This window comes from Prunus mume, linkage group LG1, assembly GCF_029339155.1.
Source record: "Prunus mume cultivar Tortuosa linkage group LG1, ASM2933915v1, whole genome shotgun sequence".
Classification (NCBI taxonomy): domain Eukaryota; kingdom Viridiplantae; phylum Streptophyta; class Magnoliopsida; order Rosales; family Rosaceae; genus Prunus; species Prunus mume.
The window spans coordinates 23,887,663-23,906,889 of record NC_142698.1 but is presented as its reverse complement, the minus strand read 5'-3'; the positions used below and the strand labels follow the sequence as shown (position 1 = coordinate 23,906,889).

Genomic DNA, 19,227 nt, shown 5'->3' with positions numbered 1-19,227 from the left:
GCAGCACGTAAGTGGAGCATATACGACTAATGACACCACACCACGTGGATTAAGCAACCATAACTAATTTTTCCCCAATAACTAGTTATGGGCTTAGAAATTAAGCATTTGCTTAACTATTTTATTAAAAAATTTAAAAATACATATTCGGGCAAGTATGGTTTTTTCACTACAAGAACTGAAACTAGCACCAGACCAAATCGGTCCGATCTAATTTTTGGTCAACCCAATTTTTCCCATTTTTTCCGGGCCAATTCAGCTTGGTTTTCCAATTTGAGTGCACACCCCTACCTAGGACCAACCATGTCACAAGAAAACATAAAAGACCAAAGATAATAATTTTGTGAACCTCATAAACCATTTGTGAAAATAATTTTTCCAAAATTAAGCATAGAAAACCAATTGAAAATATTGTTTGATTATCATAACTAGCATTTACAAACATTGTGATGAGAATGGTTTATCACCATTTATGGAATGAATTTGAGACTTGGCATTAAAAAAAAAACATATTCTACAAAACAAATAACACCTATTAATATTGGTAAATTTTAAATCTGATGTAACGACTTCCATAAATCGTGCGTCCACCTCTCATCTAAAAGTTCACTTATTCCAACATCAAGACACTTCTTACAATCTATACTAAAAAGATCCCTTGGGCATTCAATCGAAGCATAAATATTGTTTTTGTCTAATACTCGCGTCCCCTGAGCATACAACAGTCCACCAAAAGCTAAAAAGGGTATTCCCTTGGTCTGTTTTTTCTCATAAACTCCATTATTCAATACACCAAAGAAATTTGCATCTGAATATTTCAAAAGGCAACCTTTCATCCAAATTATAGCTCCTCAATTGGGAGAAGGTCTGCGAATCTTAAGCCTGTTGTATATAGACGTGCAGAAAAATGAAAATAACGAAAGATAAAAGATATTCTACAGGATTGAAACACATCTGTTTTTTCCATGATTAATGCCTTTGAGTAAGACATGTTTATTATACAAGGATTCAATTGGTAACAAGGTAGTAGTATAATTTCTTATAAGCCCTCTAAAGTTTGCTAGTTTTTCAATGCGGGACATTCTCACAACATAAAACATATCCTGAAATTTCTTTATAAATTTGCAAATTTCTCTATTAATTTCCTTCATTTTTTTCAATTTTTTTATTTATCAATATATGAATACTTGATTGATATTTCCCCTGATGATTCTTTTTCATGGGACCAAAAAACAAGATGTCCATACACCCCTCTTGGCTACCTCGGATAGTTCATAAAAGAGAAGACAACCTTTTCTTTTCTTTTCTTTTCTTTTGGGACATAACATGAATAACGTTACACAGAAAAAAAACCAAAAAAGAGAGCGTCCAAGTTCCATGACCTTCTCACACAGCTCTTAGGCCCGACAGACAATCTCGTGCCCCGCATACTTTCTCATGTTCTATTATTAAACATAAAGTTAATCGTAGCCTAATCAATCATGATGACAGAGGCAAGGCAGATGAATTCAATATTCCCACCACCGAAATCATAACACACACGCATCCTAAAGGAACACAATAAAATATACAACTTTTTTTTCCGTTTTTTCTTTTCTTTTATAGAATCTGAGAGAGATCTCTTGCCGTTGTAAGATGAAAGAAGATTTTTCTTCATTTCAGCTTACACAATTAAGCTTTTCTGCATCTACATTGCGCGTGGATTACTTCCCTAAGTAGGGGTAGTTTTAACTTTTACATGAGTAGTATTGATATACTAGAAGTAGCCGAGGATGCTCACCTATTACTGTTGTTGTTGGTTCGCAGCAGTGTCGATAAAATTTCAGAGAATTGAGGGCGCTTTGATGGGCTATTGTTCCAGCACTTGGTCATCAAGGACTTCAGCATTTGTGGACAGTCCTTTGGGATCTCAGGTCTAAGGCCACAAGCGGCTATGCCAACGGCTGCTTGGACCGGTGAACATGTGGCATAGGCTGCCTCACCAGTCACCATCTCCCAAATGACCATCCCAAAACTATACACGTTACTCATCCATGTCTCACTAACACTCTCTGGATCACCAGCAATGATCTGTGTGCAACCAAAAAGATGAAAGAAAATTGTAAATACCATATCTGTTATTTTAAGTCTTCAGATAACAAATAATGAGATAAACCCCAGGAAGAACTGGCATAACTTTGGTGAATAAAAGATGCCACCTAGTATGCTGAACAGCTTGAAAACAATTACTTCAAATCACAGACGAGCTACAATATATTATAAGGAAGAACAACTTCAAGTTTAAGTTCTATTTTAATGTACAGTGATACCACATTTCTCAAGCATTTTGGAGTTATTCAGATCTGTATATAATATAAAAAAGTGAAAGTGACTAAAGGTGGTCCCAAGAGGCCAAACTTGCCGAAAGAAAAAAAATTGAATCATTCTGTTCTAAGTTATTTATCCGCATTTCCCCTGACCTAAATCAAAGCAAATCTAAACAAACAACCTTAAAATAATTTATTTTCATCATCAAGTATCTTATACACAGAGTTTGTAGCAGCATCCAATTATTATCAGAAGCTAATAAAAGTTAGATAAAACATGGGTTTATAGAGTGGCATCAAAAAATTGATCTCGAAAGGCTATAATCCTTGAATTATGATCATGCTAAAAAACTTAAAAGCTCCATTTTGTGGGCTCCGCACATAATACCTGTATTGCAGAAATTAGCACTACTATAAGGTTGCAGCTAAGCTGATTTATTTAGTGGAATGCATAAAAGTGGTTAGGCAAAGTTTTATGGGAGAGGAGTGCTAAGATAAAGGTAAACAGTATATTGAAATGTAAAGTATCAACAATTATGAAGACATGTTAGGCATGCTCAAACAATTATGTCGGGATAAGTGACATAAAGTGTCTAGTGAAAATGCAAAATGGACTGATCCTGAAAAGTTGAATTAGATACATTGAATCTACTATGAGTGCTAGTGAAACCTAACACATTTTATGCAGGTAAAGTTGCAGTAGCAAAATAATGTCTATATTATCTGCAATTCGATCCTATCAGCAAGTCCTTGGAACAACAGCAACAGAAGTGAATTTAGTTTATGGCACAATTGGGTATGCAATGTATATGGAAATGGAGCAATGTAAATTTGTCCCCAAAGCTTTTGAAGATGCAATTTGACAGGATTAAAGGTTTGTAACCATGGAAGAACTCATTCTAACTGGTTTGAAGTATAAAATGCATGGAATGACACTATAGCTATAGTTGTGCAAAATGTGGTCTAAAGGGCTAGCTCAACTTCTGAAATAAAAATACCAGGAGCCTTGATGAGTCCTAGCTCTATTATCTATTAGTTCACTGGATCGTACTAACCTCAGGAGCTAGCCACCTGTATCCATCAGTCTCATACTCCGTAGCCTCACCAACACTTTTGCAAGCAGCTACTATACCCATGTCACCTAAGCAAGCATTCCCGTGTCGATCTAATAAGATACGCTGTGTATTGAGGTCTCTATATGCAACGCCGTGGTCATTCATGAACTTGATCCCCTCTGCTACATCAACCGCAATCCTTAATATGTCCTTAACCTGAAGCTTCTTACTTTTAAGCATCATGTCATATACTGATCCACCTTCCATCAACTTTGTCACAACGCACAACCCATGATTTTCATCAATGCAAACGCCAGAAAACTGCAGAATGTTCTTGTTCCCACATGACATGAGCTCCAAAAGATCCTTCGGAGCTCAAAGTCATAAGAATTTCCCTTGTCACACCCTTTAAGCTTCTCAATTCCAACCTTTTTCCCCTTGTAAACTCCCTTATATGAAGTGGGTCCAATCTGATCAACAAAGTCAAGATTATCAGAGTTCAACAGCCACTTCCCTATCTCATCCCCACCAGATTGTATTGTCTGCCATTCATCTACGGATACAACGAATGATGAAGTGGGTAGAGGGTTGGGAAGCTGAATCTTTTGGCTAGAAATATCAACTCCGTTTCTATAATTTTGCTCACCAATGTCCTCTTCAATATCTCCCACCTCTCTCCCCTTAGTATTCTCTTCTTGACAACCACATAGTCCAAATGGGAGCTTTACTGTGCTAGGTTTGGGCTTCTTTATGGCTGACTTCAAAGCAATTTCAATCCGATTTCTGAACAACTTCTCTTCCCCGCCTTCGACCAGAAGAAGAACAACTCCAACCGTACACCCTTTCTTCTCAAAGATCTGTATCTTCTTGTAGCAAATCGACTCACTATCAAGTGCACTGGACATCACCGGCCATGAAATCGAAGAATTACAAGCAAATGTGAGCTTGAATACAGAGCCCTGAGTCTCATTTTCAGACACCTCTTGAATCAACATGGCGGGATGGCCCTCCACTGATGCCTGCTCTATCAATTTTATATGAAGAAACACTTCTTTCATCTCGAATCCCGCCTGAGCATAACTGTTCAACACATATAGAAAAACCATCACCACCAAATAAGTAAAATCAGCAATAACACAGCCCAAATCGTTTGTTTGCTGCTCAAAAAGTGTTGCAAAACCAAACAAGAAAAACTCACAACTAGCTACAGATTCAAAAACGATTCAATCTAAACTAAAAGCTTTCAAAACCTGAGGGGCAAAGAATCGTAATGCTTGCGAATGTTGGAGACGAGCTTCTCCGGGAGCTGACTGCCAGGGTAGAGCTGCGTGAGGTTCCGAACAACACTACCCCACACTAACTTCCTAGAGCTCTCGATTTTGTTAAACGGCGCCGTCGCCGAGTCACTTGTCGAGTCGAGATTCAGCGAGTTCTTGAGCGACGCTATAGCCTCGGACACGTTCCGGCTCAGCTTCTGCAGCCTCTTCTGCATCGCCGACGACTCCTTCACTCCGGCACCGGCCGAGCTCTCCGGCGCCGACGTCGCCCCCTCCGATCTGTCCTGCGTCCGCATCAGTACCTGCTCCACCATGTCCTCATCCGTACTCGCTCGGCTCGACCAGCACTCCAGCGCTGCAGCCATGGCTACTTAGGCAGGTAGCTAAGCTCAATGCGGCTCGGCTCGGCTCGGCTCACTCAGTAACTCGCCCTTCCTACTACCTTAGCGACACACAGAGCACAGAGATAGTGGCCTCGTTCAGATTTCTGAGTTTCATTTTTTCTGACAAATAAAATGAGAGAGAGAGGGTGGTGGATTTGTTATTTTGTTTGGGAGCGTGAATAAATTAGTTAATGAAAAAAAAAATTTGGTTAATGAATTTATATCTGCCTGTGTGTGATCAGCATTGAGGGCGATGCGTTCTGATTTGATCCAACGGTGGCCACCGATGGGAAGGGTGTGGGACCGTTATGGGCCCCTTGCGAATACCTTTGGTCTCCCGTTGTGTTGCGTCATTTTAGATTTCGACATCTGTACCGTTGATTTGGGAGGAAAGTTTTGGACATTGCTGTCTGGGAGTTCATTGCGGTTGGGACTTGGACTGGGTGGGAGCTACTTTCCTCTGGGTGGGTCCGCCTTTCTGTTGGCAAATAAATTAAGTGGGTCCCGTCAACTTTTGTCTTCTTTTATTAAATCATATGGCATCTTATGTCAAATTGGTGGCAATCATCCAAATGCATCGTATAATAATGAATTCTTGTGGCTGAAATAAATTAATTAAACTTTGAAAATATTGGTTAAAAATCCAGAAAATATTCATATCGATAAAACTGTTAAAGAAATTTTGAGAATTAAAAAAATGTTCGGAAATTTTATAATGAAATTTTCGGTGTGATCAATTTATTTATTATCTATATATATAAAGTAAAAAGTTGAAAATGATGAAACATTCAAAATATCATAAAATACTCTTGGTTAATTTAAATATTAAGAATTGAAATTATTAATTAAATGAGAATAATATGGTAAATTCACATTTTTTCATATTTAAAAAATTAAAATTAAAAACAAAATCAGATAATAACTCCTACTTTTATAGAACGTAACTACCCATATTATATTTTCTTAATTCTAAAAATAAAATTGTAAATAATTATTATTTTTTAAAAAAACAATCAAACAATTGGCACTGAGCATGTGCCAAGGGGCTAGTTTTGTTTATAAAAAAGCGATAGTATTTATTGATGAAGCAGAAAAGTTGCAAACGTGCGAAATGGGTACAATATCTCCAGTTATCAAACATAACAACATGTTGATTTGATCTAGAGAGAATTACGCATAAACCAACAAATACTCAAACTCCTGATTCAACAGCCTAAAGTGCTTGTACTCATACACTAACAATATAGATTCACCGTGCAACGCATAAATGGCAAATCTATATCGCAGTCGAAAATTAAAATACAAAACACACCAAACTCCTAAAGAGTTATTGAGAATTAAAAAATACAACAAACTTTTAAAGAGTAATAGAATAAAACAAATAAAGAAACATGACCATCGCTACACATCCTCTCAGGAAACCGAAAAAAGAAATCACATTTTATGTATTATATTATGTAACACCTCTCCCATTTAATATAAATGAGACGCATTATATGCGTGGCCCCCACTCTATTATTTAGTATGTAATGAAATTTGAACGTACTTCAAATCTTATGTAATAATGATTAATTGCACTTTATTATGCAAATAACTGAACATACTATATGAACAGTAAATGTTAATATGGTCATTTTAATACTTATTTTAAGAGGAAAATTAAAAAACAAAAGAAAGGGGATTGTTCCTTCCTGTAAAACAAACAATATCTTATGTCCCGTCCGGAGCACACATGGAGTTAAGAGTGTATGGTATCTTGTTAGGGTTCGAGAGGTCCAAGGTTTAGAACTCAACATTAAACTCAATTGAAATAAGATGAACACTTCTTACATGAAATATGGAACACGCATTCCCTTGTTTTGATTCTATATTTTTTAACATTTCTTAAATAACAGATTTTTATTTTGTTGTTTTTAACATACATGCAAGGAAGATACGAATTTCTTGATGGACTTGATAATGAAGAGATAACTAATACGGAGAAGCTACTTTTTTTTATTTGTTGGGACGGAGAAGCTACTTTTAAAAGGCAAGATGAGACAAAGTGACTTACATAGGTGTAATTAAGGGTGATTTGGGATTGTTGTGCTATGAAAATAATTGCTATCAGATTTGCTGTGAGAGAAAGCAGTTCGGCGTTTGGTAAACTTTTTGTTAAAAGTGATTTTGGTACAATAATTTTCTTTAATTTAATATATATGTCATTAAGTAATATCTATCCTTTTTTAATTACTTTAATTAGTTATTGTATTATTATTATTTTTTCCTTAGTGAATATTTAAATATTTTAATGATTTCATAAATAGTAATTAATTATTTTGTGGACCTTTTTTTAATTTTTTTAATATCAAATAATAATGAAAACATAATATTCAAATATATTTAGGAAATATGACAAGGTGCACCTAAAAATATAAGCAACGTCATTATATCACTTCTCATACACATGCAACACACGTAAATACATATCATGTCTAATTGATTCATTATCTCAAGGCTCGGCTTTGCTACAGAGAAATCCATATTTTTATTGTTATATTTAAAGAGTATACTTGTAAAATAGAATATTTTAAAAGAGTGTATAGCCGCACGGCTATACTCCATAAAAGAATATTTTAAAAAGTGAGTATCGCCGCTCAGCTATACACCATAAAAAGAATATTTGAAAGGTATAGCCACGCAGCTATACTTTATAAACACAATATTTTAAGAGTTATTTTAAAAGTATAGCCACGCAGCTAGACTCTATAAATAGAATGTTTTCAAAGTATAGCGGTGCGGCTCTTCCGTTTTTTACACTCAGCAACATAAATGTTCAATGTTTACCTTGTAAAACTTGTGTTGGGGCATGAAAGAACTAGTTTGTCATTATATGCATGTACAAGCTTCTTCTCAACAGAACTCCGACTGAGATCCTCAGGATTTACCACCCTAGCCAAGATCTTTAGTCTTTCTATAGAAGGTGCAGTGGAGCCCTTTGCGAATCCTTTAACTTTTTCCATCTCATTGTCAACCATTGTCTAAAAGCATCATTCAAATATATCAACAGATTGAGTGTTCCAAAGGAACATAAGATCACATTTCCATCAGGGAGAGTACGTCAAAATAAAGTACATGCCTATCCAAATTGATGAATTTGCATACAAAATGAAGTTACCTTGATGTTGTCTTGGAATTGAGGAGATAAGTCTTTATCAAAATTCTTAGAAACTTTGAAATACATTACAAGACTCATCCCCTCTCCATCACTATCACCAAGAAACATTGCAGCATGATAAGTAGGCAACTGCAACAAGGCGCTGAGCAATATCATTAGATATTGCCAAAATATAATAAACAAAACATAACAAGATAAATCAATTCTGAAAAAATTCCTGTATGTTTACAATGAACACTTTCCCATTTGCTCCTTCACTTTGGGAAGCTCAAGATGTTGGGCAATGTGATGTATCTTTTTGGGGCATAAAAACACATCAACACCTATTGGAGTATATGGACTGTAGTTTGGAGTAGTTGACTTTCGTTATCTCTGGATGGTAGACCAACAGAAAATAATATTATCATTAGCAAGGCAGAACAGAGTAACTAGTTGCAAATGTCTAAAAACGGCTTTCTATGGGACTGTGGAACCAAACTCTATGCACTTACAATCTTATCGTTGAAACTTACAGAAGGAACCAATTGAGATATGCCGGATTTCAGGGCATTGTCTTGAATTTTTTTCATTAGAATCACGTCCATACTAATAAGTCCTTTAAAGCTTTTATAAGAATGATCTAATATATTATTCCTCTTACTGCAAACTTCATCAGCCTTCCCTAAGCGAGAAAGCTCATAGCCTTGGGTACTAATAAGTGAAAACTGATTTGATTCCCTGCGCTCATCTTTGCCAGTGATTTTATATGATTTACCTCCATCTATTTTCATATAGCTTTGGTATTCTTCATACTTACACCCATTTTCAACAAAGCGAACAGATCTTTCGTACTAAAGTACTTAGCCACTTGAGAAATTCCCAACTGGATTGCTTGCTAATGGAAAACCATATGTAGAACAAGAGAAGAAAATTAAGAAAACAAAACAAAATCCTTTTCCAATAAGCAGCTCAAGAAAAACTACTTCAGTAGTATTGACGTTTTGCAATCAAAGAAGACAACAAGGCTTTCGTTCTGTAATATGTAGTTACCGCCATCTATACTGATAAAGTCATCATCCGAGTCAAACCCCAGAGTACTCATCGAGTAAAACTGAACTTCCTTTTGGCAAATTACTGCAAATGATTATAAACCAAGCTTCCTCTTTGAGGTGTGCATTATGCAAATCCCACATCGAAATTACACACTCCTATAAAGCTGTTCATAAACAAAATACTATGATGGTTCAGCAAGTGTGATTAACATTGGAGAGTTGGGCTAATGGGCTTTGCTATAGGCTCGGCTTTGGATTTGGCTTTCATTAATAATAATTATATGAATCAAAGACTTAGGCCTTGGGGCTTTGGAGAAATATATTATGCGCTATACTATTTGTAAATAAAATTAAAAAAACTGAGTATATCCACGCGGCTGTACTATTTATAAAAAAAAAAATTAGGCAAGCACACAGTATAGCCGTGCGGCTATACGATTTTTTAGAAACAATTAAAACAGGGTATAGCTGACCGGCTATACTACATATATATATATATATATTATTTGTTAAAGACCTGCCTAGCGCCTAGGCACTAGCCTCCACGTGTAAAACAAAGGTAACGCCTAGCGGCTATACTATTTTTTAAAAAAAATTCAGAAAATTAGTATGTTTAGGTCAATTAATTTTTTAAAATTGTATTTTTAGTAATTAAATCATATCTTTGCCTCATTTAATTAGTCAAATTAGTTTAAATTACTATTTAATTAGTTAAATTAGTTTAAAATATTATTTAATTAGTTAAATTAGTTAATATATTTTAATTATTATTTATTTAGTGAATATTTTAATTAACTTCATGAATTACGTTACTTAATAAATAGTAATTAAAATTTTATATTTTTTCTTAAACAAAATATTTAAATACTAATAATTCACTAAGTAAAACAACTAAAACATAATTACTAATTAAAGTAATTAAAAAAGAGAAATCCATATTATGCTACTTAAGAGGTATACTATTTTTTTAAAACAAATTTCAGGAAACGAGTATATCCGTGAGGCTATACAAATTTTAAATAAAATTCAAAAGGAATGATTATAGGATGTACTATCTTGTAGAAACATAACCAAAACCGAGTATAGCCGACCGGCTATACTATTTTTAAGAGAAACAAGAGGTATAGCTGCCCGGCTATGCTATATATAAATTAAAAGAAGATCGGCGCCTACGCGGTGGTCAAGCCGCGCGGCTAGACTATTTTTAAAAAAAAATTCTGAGAGTACGGCCGGGATATGTTAAAGAAAATAGGCGGAAAAGGGACGCTATACCTTTTTTTAAAAAAAAATTCCGAGCGTATAGCCGACCGGCTATACAAATAAAAAAAAATCAGAAAATTAGTATGTTTAGGTTAATTAATTTTTAAAATTTTATTTTTAGTAATTAAATCATATCTTTGCCGCATTTAATTAGTTAAATTAGTTTATATTATTATGTTTAAATTAATAAATACTAATAATTCACTAAGTAAAATAACTAAACATAATTATTAATTAAAGTAATTAAAAAAGACAAATCCATATTATGCTACTTAAGGGATACACTATTTTTATAAAACAAATTCTGGAAAAACGAGTCTAGCCGCTAGGCTATACTATGTTTAAATAAAATTAAAAAACGAGTATCGCCGGTCGGCTGTACTATTTTGTTAAAAAATGGGCAATGACAGCGTATAGCCGTGCGGCCATACTATTTTGTAGAAACATAAACAAAATCATGTATTGCCGACCGGCTATACTATGTTAAAATAAAATTAAAAACCGAGTATAGCCGATCGGCTGTACTATTTTTTAAAAAATTATGGCAGAATAGAGTATAGCCGTGCGGCGATACTATATTATTTTTAAGAAACATGAACAAACCGAGTATAGCCGCCCGGCGAGACTACTTTTTACAGAAAATTAAGAAAACCGGGGATAGCCGCCCGGCTATACGCTTTTCATAGATACTATTATTTCTTTTTAATTATTCATTTAGATAATCAGTTAGCACTTCTTTGAACTTCGAGGGGACAAATTGCAAAATTCAGAACAGTAAGGGCATCGATACGATTTATCATAAACTTTGGAGTGGAAACTGCAATTTGCATAAAGGTACAACAGTGAGAAGCAGGAGAAGTCCCTTTGATTCCCGCACTTTACAGATCTTAATCGTATTTCTTCATCTACGGAACAGATCTCAATCCAATTGATCGTCGATTTCGTAAAACCAAACGACGTCGTATATTCAATCCGAATTACACATTTTCTTCTACTTTCTGTACATGGCGTCTTCCAGCAGGATGGAATCTGACGGAGACGATGAAGCTGAAGCTGAAGAGGAAGAGGTTTCTCCTCCATTGCTTCGAAATTTTCAGTTTTAATTTATAATTGTAATTTTTAATTCGTAGTGAATTGAGCTTCACGTCGTAATTTGCCTGAATTTTTATTTTTAATTTTAATTTTTGAACTTGAATTTCACTTCAACGCCACTAATGATAGCTAAGCAAGAAAAGTTTCAAGCTCGATATTAACAGAAATAATATTTGTTGCAGGTTGAACATTTTGATGATTTCACTCTCGCCTCTTCATGGGAAAGGTAATTCATTTAGATCATCTGTTTTTTTACCCTCATATTTTTGACCAAGTAAATTCATATGCAACTAATTTGGATTTATAAATTTCATGTTTTACAGGTTCATTTCTGACATAGAAGCTGTTTGTCGGCAATGGATGGCAGACGGTCCAAAAAATCTGTTGGTATGCTTAAAGAAGCTTGTTCTATTAATCAAATAATGTAATTGAATCATTCACCACACATACAAGCATTTTGATTGCTACTGCTATTTTGCATTGCTAAGTTTGATATTGTTGAGAGCTGAAGCATGTAAGTTATTATTGTCCCTTTATTTCGGTTTTGACCTCCATTGTGGATTTCGTGTATTCTTTCTGTCTGTAGAAAAAGGATGCCAGGGAAGTTTCAGAGGATTTATATAAGGTCAAGTCGGAGTTGAAGTTTTCAGCAAAGAATTATTGTATGGAATACTACTTCGGAAACAAAAATGAAGGTAACAACGAACTTCGGTCATAAATTTGTAATTACAATATTAATGTGGGAGGCTAATTTATTATGTCGTGGTTGTACAGGCAAAGTTATTGATTGGAATTCCACATTGCATGATTTGCAGTTGTGTTTTGGGGTCAAAGAATTTTTGGTATGTTTTAACTTGACACCTTCAGTTCTTTATTTTGTTCTTTAGTGATTTTTTCTTTTGGCTTCAAACTTGTTGAGTATTTATCATCAGGTAATTGCTCCTCAAAGTGCCAGCGGCGTGGTTCTTGACGCACCTGAGGCTAGCAAGCTTTTAAGTGCAGTTGCAATTGCTTTATCGAATTGTTCAAGGTGGGCGGGTGGGATACCAAGTTGAAACTCTTTTTTTGTAACTTTTGATTATTCTTTGACATATGCCTAGATCAGTTCTAATGTCTGGTATTAGATCAATATCCACATAGTGTTCCTTTACAATCAGTAGCCCACAGTTTATTAACTTTTTATCATGGTATTAGATAATTTATGCAGTTCATTATCTGAGTATATTTTATCAACTTGAGATCTTGTTTAAAATTTGGCTATGCAGTTTGTGGCCAGCGTTTGTTCCAGTACATGTACCTTCTAGGAAAGCTTATATTGGAATCCAAAATATGGGAACAGTTTTTACAAGAAGATTTGAGGCTGATCATATTGGTAGCCAGGTTCCAGTAAAACTCATGCATTTGGAAGGATTGTATGAGTTGTTTGTTTCAAAATTTGTAAGTTTCTACCATAAGTTGTATGCTGTTTTTTTCTTTTCTTTTTTATATACTCTTACTGTCTCATGTTGGTGATTCATTTACCTGTTGAGCTGGCATCACCACTATGCTTTGAAGCTGATATGATGTTTTATGTATTATTTCTTCTTGGTGTTTCTTTTTATTCTCTACTTTGAAGCTGTAAGGGTTTTTTTTTTTTTTTTTGCAATCTGATTTATGCAATACTTGATTTTTATGTTTTCCTCAGGAGAGGCAAAACCCTTTTTCCTTTTGTTATTCCAAAAGTCTATTTTTTCTCAAGTAATAATAGCGGCTTTTCTCTATTTTTATTCTTGGAATTATATGTTCTTTGTGTATCTATCTTGTTTTGTATATTTTGCTATGATCTCAGTGATTGTGTCATATGTTCATGCCAAGTTTGTATTGGGGAATTTGAAGTTGTATTGTCTTTAAGTTTAACTTTTAGTTCCCTGTTTCTCCAAATTCTAATTATTTTCCATTTGTTGTTGAAGGCCTACTCCACATTGGACATTTCTATGCATCTTTTCAAAGTCCATTTTACTATGAAGCTAACCTACAGATCCCTTCCTCATGATGATGATATTCAAGGAGATGATCCAAATGTTACTGAATCTGAAATAGATCTTGGTGGTGACACTCACAATAGAACACAGTGGGATGATGATTGTCCATGGAGTGAGTGGTATTCTGCCGAAGACCCTATAAAAGGTAATCTTATCCTGAACTATAGTCATGTTTTTTCTTTAATTATGAATGTCTGGGCTGATGTCTTCGTTTTTCCTTCAAATCACATGCATGTTGTTTACTGATATTATCCTTGGCATGCTCGATAACTCAATATGGAGTTGATATTCTCTTTTTGTCCCTAAATTTATTTATTCTTTTATCATCTCCTTTCTGAGGGGACCTTATAAATTACACTAATTGTGGGTAATAAAAAAATTATTAAGATTCATCCTACTTTTTGCCTGTTCAGTGTGGACGATATGTCTTCCATTTAGTTTGATGTATGTATCGTCTGCATACAGGATTTGAATTGGTTGCCATATGGTCAGAAAAGGTGGTTGAGAGCTCCCTGGAAATGGCTGAACTGGAAAATTATTCGCCCCATGAAGCTCAAAATTGGATATTATCTCCAGATATGTCTTCAAGTTTGTTAGTATTTCTTTCCATGATATTTATCAATTTTTATCAAGTAAAAGCTATGCCTGTCATAATTGTTGTCCATGCAATATTGTGAATATTGGCAAGATTTTGGTTCTTATCGTTCATTTCTAGCACAATAAACGCGACAAGAGAATTTACTTGTAGCGTCTAGCCCCCAAATTGTATAATTTGGGTGGCTAAATTATATCATTTTGAACTCTAATCTCCTCAAGTAAAATTTATGTAAAGCTGAACTTTATCTTTAGAAGCAATATCTGATGAATATTTTTCTCTCAGAACTGATTCTTCCAAAGGAAACAGAATTGGATTTGCTTCTCAACTGTGCCTTTTGCTTGAGGCATTGAATCTGTCCTTTGAGGCTCAGTTTATGGAAGATTTTGTGTCAGGTTTGAATTTGACTTCTCGTACCAACTTTGATTTATGAGCTATTTTCATTAAGTTTCATGTTTCTGTTTCATGAGTTGGAGATGGCATTTTGATTTTGTGAGATACCCACTTTCTCTTTTTCTTAATTTGTTTTTCTGTGGGTAGTTGAAAATCCAGGCTCCGATAATTTGAAATCCTCAATGGTTATACCCCCACCTACAGTTATTGATCGTGTGCTTAAGGAACTCTTTCATGATGGTATGCTCCCTTCCTGCAATACATGTTCATGTAGTTAATTAAAATACACCCTTGACAATATATTACCATGGTTGCTGAGTATCATTGTTAATCTGCAGGTGCACGATTCCCAGATGTTGCTGCTGCTGAGCATAAGACTGCTCGAGCTATTAAAGGCGCACCTCTTGAATCCCTGTTTGCACAGTTTTGTTTACATTCTCTTTGGTTTGGAAACTGCAACATTCGTGGTATGCGTAAGAAATAGATTTCTAATATTTCGGATGTTAAAACCATTTAAAGAAGTTATTTATTGTGTATCCCATTCAGCTTATTGGATTCATTCCCTAGTGATGTTATTTTCTAAATTATGACCAGCTGTTGGTTTTTCTATATGTTTGATCAGCTATTGCTGTTATCTGGATAGAGTTCGTTCGAGAAGTTAGGTGGTGTTGGGAAGAATCACAACCCTTGCCCCTAATGCCGACCACTGGTGCAATTGACCTGTCCACTTGCTTGATTAACCAGAAACTTCACATGGTAATTATCTGTAGATATCTTCCATGAGTTTGATTTCGTTTGTACAAACAAAAAAAAATAAATATATTATCTCTGAATAAAGTTTCTACACACTGGTTAACAGATGGATTAAAAAATTTAGAACCTTTGCATATCTGCCTTCTATAAGAGCACTGATCTAAGCTTATGATTTTTGCTGTATGGCACCATGACTCCTTGTCAATGTACAGACAGTGATGAACACACAAAGTACACCATTATGTGGATCAAATTGTGATTGAAGTAATATGCCTGACATGTTAATTTTAATTTTAAGATATGATGTGCAAATTTTGGCATTTGACCTTATCACATGATAATTCCTTTGAAGCACATGAAACCAAGCCAAAAACATTTTCAGCTTGCTGCTTTTCTCTTCAGCTTGCAATATGCATTGAGAGGAAGCGCCAATTGAATGAAGACTTTCAAGATTGTATTGGAAGCCAGGATCATTCATCTCCTCAAATCGAGGTGAAAATGGTGTTTTTAAATTCCTTTTTTGTAATATGATCTTACTGCTTATGTTCTAATTCTACCTAAATCAGAGTTCCTCTTGACTTCAGCATGACCATCTTATTTGGCCTAAAAATGCAGGAAGATAGTCTAGATGAGGAAAGCTCAAGTATAATGCAAACACCTGGTGAAAACTTTGATGGGAAACGTGACAGGTGAACTAAGCAAGTGAGATCTCCTTGGTTTTCTTCATTAAATACTAACTAATTGTGTTGGATTATCTCTTCGTCTTTCTTTCAAACTAGATAAAATTTTGTTTTGGAGTATAATTATATTTTGAGCAAAGGAAAAGTATAGTGGTCTGTTATGAAGTGCAGTTGTTTAAATTTCTTATGTTCTCCATGATTTCCTTATGTAGCATTTTAAGTCAATGTACAGTCAGCGACTAGGAAGATGATTATCAATTTACAAAGAAAGATAAGTTTTCATATGATTTATGCACTTTACCTTGATCATGCAGCAGCCCTGCAACATCTGATGATTCTCAACACTCTGAAAACAGTGTATCTATAGTTAGTACTAAGTCTGAAGATGCAGAACCTACTAATCTAAAACCTTCAGATTGTATCCGGAGGGGTTCAGCTGGAGTGGCAGGGCATATGATGCTCCTGAAGTCATATCAGAGCATGCATGCACCATTCACGCAGGTTGATGTAACACATACTATCAATTAACTACCAATCATAGTTTGTGCTCTTACCAAGCCTGGAGAATATAAAGTTGATCTTTTTCCACTTCATCATTGTAGGAGGCACCACTTATGACAGAAGACATGCATGAAGAGCGGCTCCATGCTGTTGAAGCCTTTGGCGACTCATTTGTAAGATTCAGACATTCATTATGTTTGTCTTAAGTTTCACAAGGTTCTTTGTATTAGTATGGGATCAGATGGTTCTCCATCTGTCAAGTATCTTGATTACTGTGATAATCTTATTAATTATTCTACTGCAGAACTTTTCTGCTCAGTTGGAGAAAGAGATCTTAGCTTCAGGTAATAAGCTTTAAATTCTCGTTATTTTATGACATGACGTGCACATTGACATTAACAATTAGTGGGTAACATATTGAGATGCTGTTTAAATTTAACATGTCACTTATGAGCTGTTAAATTTTGATTAGACATGTCAGCATTTAAAGCGGCAAATCCAGATTCTGTTTTTGAAGATTTTATTCGATGGCATTCTCCTGGAGATTGGGAGAGTGATGACACAAAAGAGACTGGATCATCCAAGAGCCCTGCAATAGAGGGTTCAAAGCTGACTGGCCTCCTCAAGGACGGCTTTCAAAGAGAATGTCTGAGCATGGCAATTTATGGCGAAAAATTTGGAATGATGCACCGGCGTTGCCAGCTTCTGAGCAAAAGCCAGTTATGGATCCAAACAGAGAAGGAGAAAAGGTAAACTGACTTAAGAACAGTTATGCTGTAGAAAATCATTGCTGTATGTCTGTTGTCTAAAGGGTCCATGAGAGTCGGGGTGTCCATGGATCGGGTGGGGCCAGTTTTGGGGCATTTTACCACCTAAACCTGAAACAGAACCAATCCAATCCAGCAATGGATTGTGTTTTGTTGGTCAGGTGATTGGTTGGGCACTTGGGCATTAACCAATTAATTTAACTTGCTCAATGGCCAACAGAAATGGAATAGGCCCATTTACATGAAATTGGATGAAACCTGATGAAGGAATTCCCATGGCCTTTTGTTGAAGGCATAAACTCCTGTAAGTAAAGGGAAGCAGATTTTCTTACTTCCAGGTGGGGGACTCATGGCACTAAGTATTCACATCGAAATATGATCAAATGAAAAGAAGAAGAAAAAACATAGATTGCCCTTGAGCCTTAGTTTAAGTGTCATGGGATGGGTGGTGTGAGGACAGTAGATCGTAGGTTCCAAACTAGGTGTAACAAAAATAATAGATTACATATAACAACAAACAAATGATGTGCTGCTCAATGGTTAGTGTTGAGTTAGTCCATAAAAATCAAGTTGGTTCCCTTTTGCAATAGTTTATCTTTATTTGGCTTCTGTGTCTTTATGGTATGTGCAGTATCTCCTTAATGATTTTCTAATGTTGCATTCCATAGATCCTTCATTACCTGGAAACGGTAAGGCCGCAGCAGTTGCTCGAGCAAATGGTTTGTACTGCCTTCAGAGCATCAGCAAGTACTTTAAACCAGACTAGTTATGGAGGCTTGAAGCAGATGGCAACCAAAATGGATCAACTTTACATTACTATGACATCTGCATTGAGGCCTTTGCAAGGTTGCCTAGTGTGTTTCTTTTAGAAAAGAAAAAACAAATACTAATATGTCTGTGTGTGTGTATATGTACTTTGACTCTAATATTAGAGTGAGTATTTACAATTTTGGTTTCTGTTCCAGCAAATCCTCTATCGCCTGGCAGTGAGACTATTGAAGACATAAGACGACTGTGTGGTGTTTTTGAACATGTTGAGAAGCTACTTGCTATTGCAGCTTCTCTTCATCGTAAGTTCTTGCAAGCCCCACGCCTCTCTGAAGCAATATTTTCTGACTGCTGCAGCTTTTATTTTCCTAGAATGGGAACAAGCTCCTCAGGAGACAACGCTCAAAAGGTAAAAGGCCTGTATTCATGACAACCTTCTTATTATAGCAGTCCAGCAGATAATGCCCTCATGTCTATAGGGCATTAATCAGGAAGCATAAGTCTTACCGAGGGATCAGAACTTTTAGTTGTTTGAGGAATTGAAAATTTGTATCACAGCGTTTATGTGAGCCATACTTTTTAGCGGGAAGCCCCAGTAATTGTTAATCATATGCGCCTCTTATCTTTGCAGGAGTTTGACAAGAAGCAACCAGTAAGGGCGCACGAAAGACTGGTTGTGTCGAATATGTTTACACCTCCCACTGCTAACCAGTCATGGAGAAAAGTTTTGAGCTTGGGTAATCTTCTCAACGGCCACGAACCGATCTTGAGGGAGATAATATTTTCCAAGCGTGATAAAATCAGTGGGAATCACTATGCTGCCCGTACTCCCACAATTTATCAAGAAGAAGTAGAAACATATAGAATGTATACATGTGGAACCTCAAATGACCTTCGTGTAGCTCTTTCTGTCGTTTCATGTGATTAATAATGTTTTCAGGATATTGTACAGTAGTTAATAATATTCATTCTTTATGAAATTTTATTCCAGTCATTTCTTCATAGAGATGGTTTTGATTTGGAAATCCCATAGAAATGAAACTCTTTTTTCATCTTTGCTTTGGAATTGGAAATGGATCCGCGTTGTGTTGCCGATGGCATATGGTAAGATTTTGAATTTTTGAGAATCAATAATATTCCAGGCTTTAAAGCTTCTTAAAAGTAATTCCAAATCGATAATCTTAATTG

At 35.4% G+C, this 19,227-nt stretch overlaps 3 protein-coding genes across 3 annotated transcripts; 1 reads left to right on the top strand and 2 right to left on the bottom strand.

Moving 5' to 3' along the window:
• Positions 1 to 1,548: 1,548 nt before the first annotated feature.
• LOC103334083 (Protein kinase superfamily protein) lies at positions 1,549 to 5,162 on the bottom strand. The gene is given in 4 exon segments (XM_008237052.2): positions 1,549 to 2,070; positions 3,362 to 3,729; positions 3,732 to 4,441; positions 4,612 to 5,162. Coding segments are annotated over 4 exon segments (1,764 nt in total). The 5' UTR covers positions 5,004 to 5,162; the 3' UTR covers positions 1,549 to 1,776.
• A 1,029-nt stretch (positions 5,163 to 6,191) lies between these two features.
• LOC148921372 (uncharacterized) lies at positions 6,192 to 9,477 on the bottom strand. The gene is given in 6 exon segments (XM_089048718.1): positions 6,192 to 6,297; positions 7,848 to 8,041; positions 8,179 to 8,307; positions 8,670 to 9,067; positions 9,208 to 9,291; positions 9,420 to 9,477. Coding segments are annotated over 6 exon segments (969 nt in total).
• A 1,855-nt stretch (positions 9,478 to 11,332) lies between these two features.
• On the top strand, positions 11,333 to 19,019 carry LOC103333919 (Rab3 GTPase-activating protein catalytic protein). The gene is given in 23 exon segments (XM_008236864.3): positions 11,333 to 11,536; positions 11,744 to 11,787; positions 11,885 to 11,948; positions 12,148 to 12,256; positions 12,336 to 12,403; positions 12,494 to 12,591; positions 12,827 to 12,998; positions 13,511 to 13,727; positions 14,048 to 14,174; positions 14,463 to 14,572; positions 14,718 to 14,810; positions 14,909 to 15,037; positions 15,193 to 15,326; positions 15,726 to 15,815; positions 15,939 to 16,012; positions 16,318 to 16,504; positions 16,606 to 16,677; positions 16,809 to 16,848; positions 16,977 to 17,111; positions 17,114 to 17,253; positions 17,940 to 18,117; positions 18,237 to 18,448; positions 18,671 to 19,019. Coding segments are annotated over 23 exon segments (2,853 nt in total). The 5' UTR covers positions 11,333 to 11,473; the 3' UTR covers positions 18,968 to 19,019.
• Positions 19,020 to 19,227: the final 208 nt, after the last annotated feature.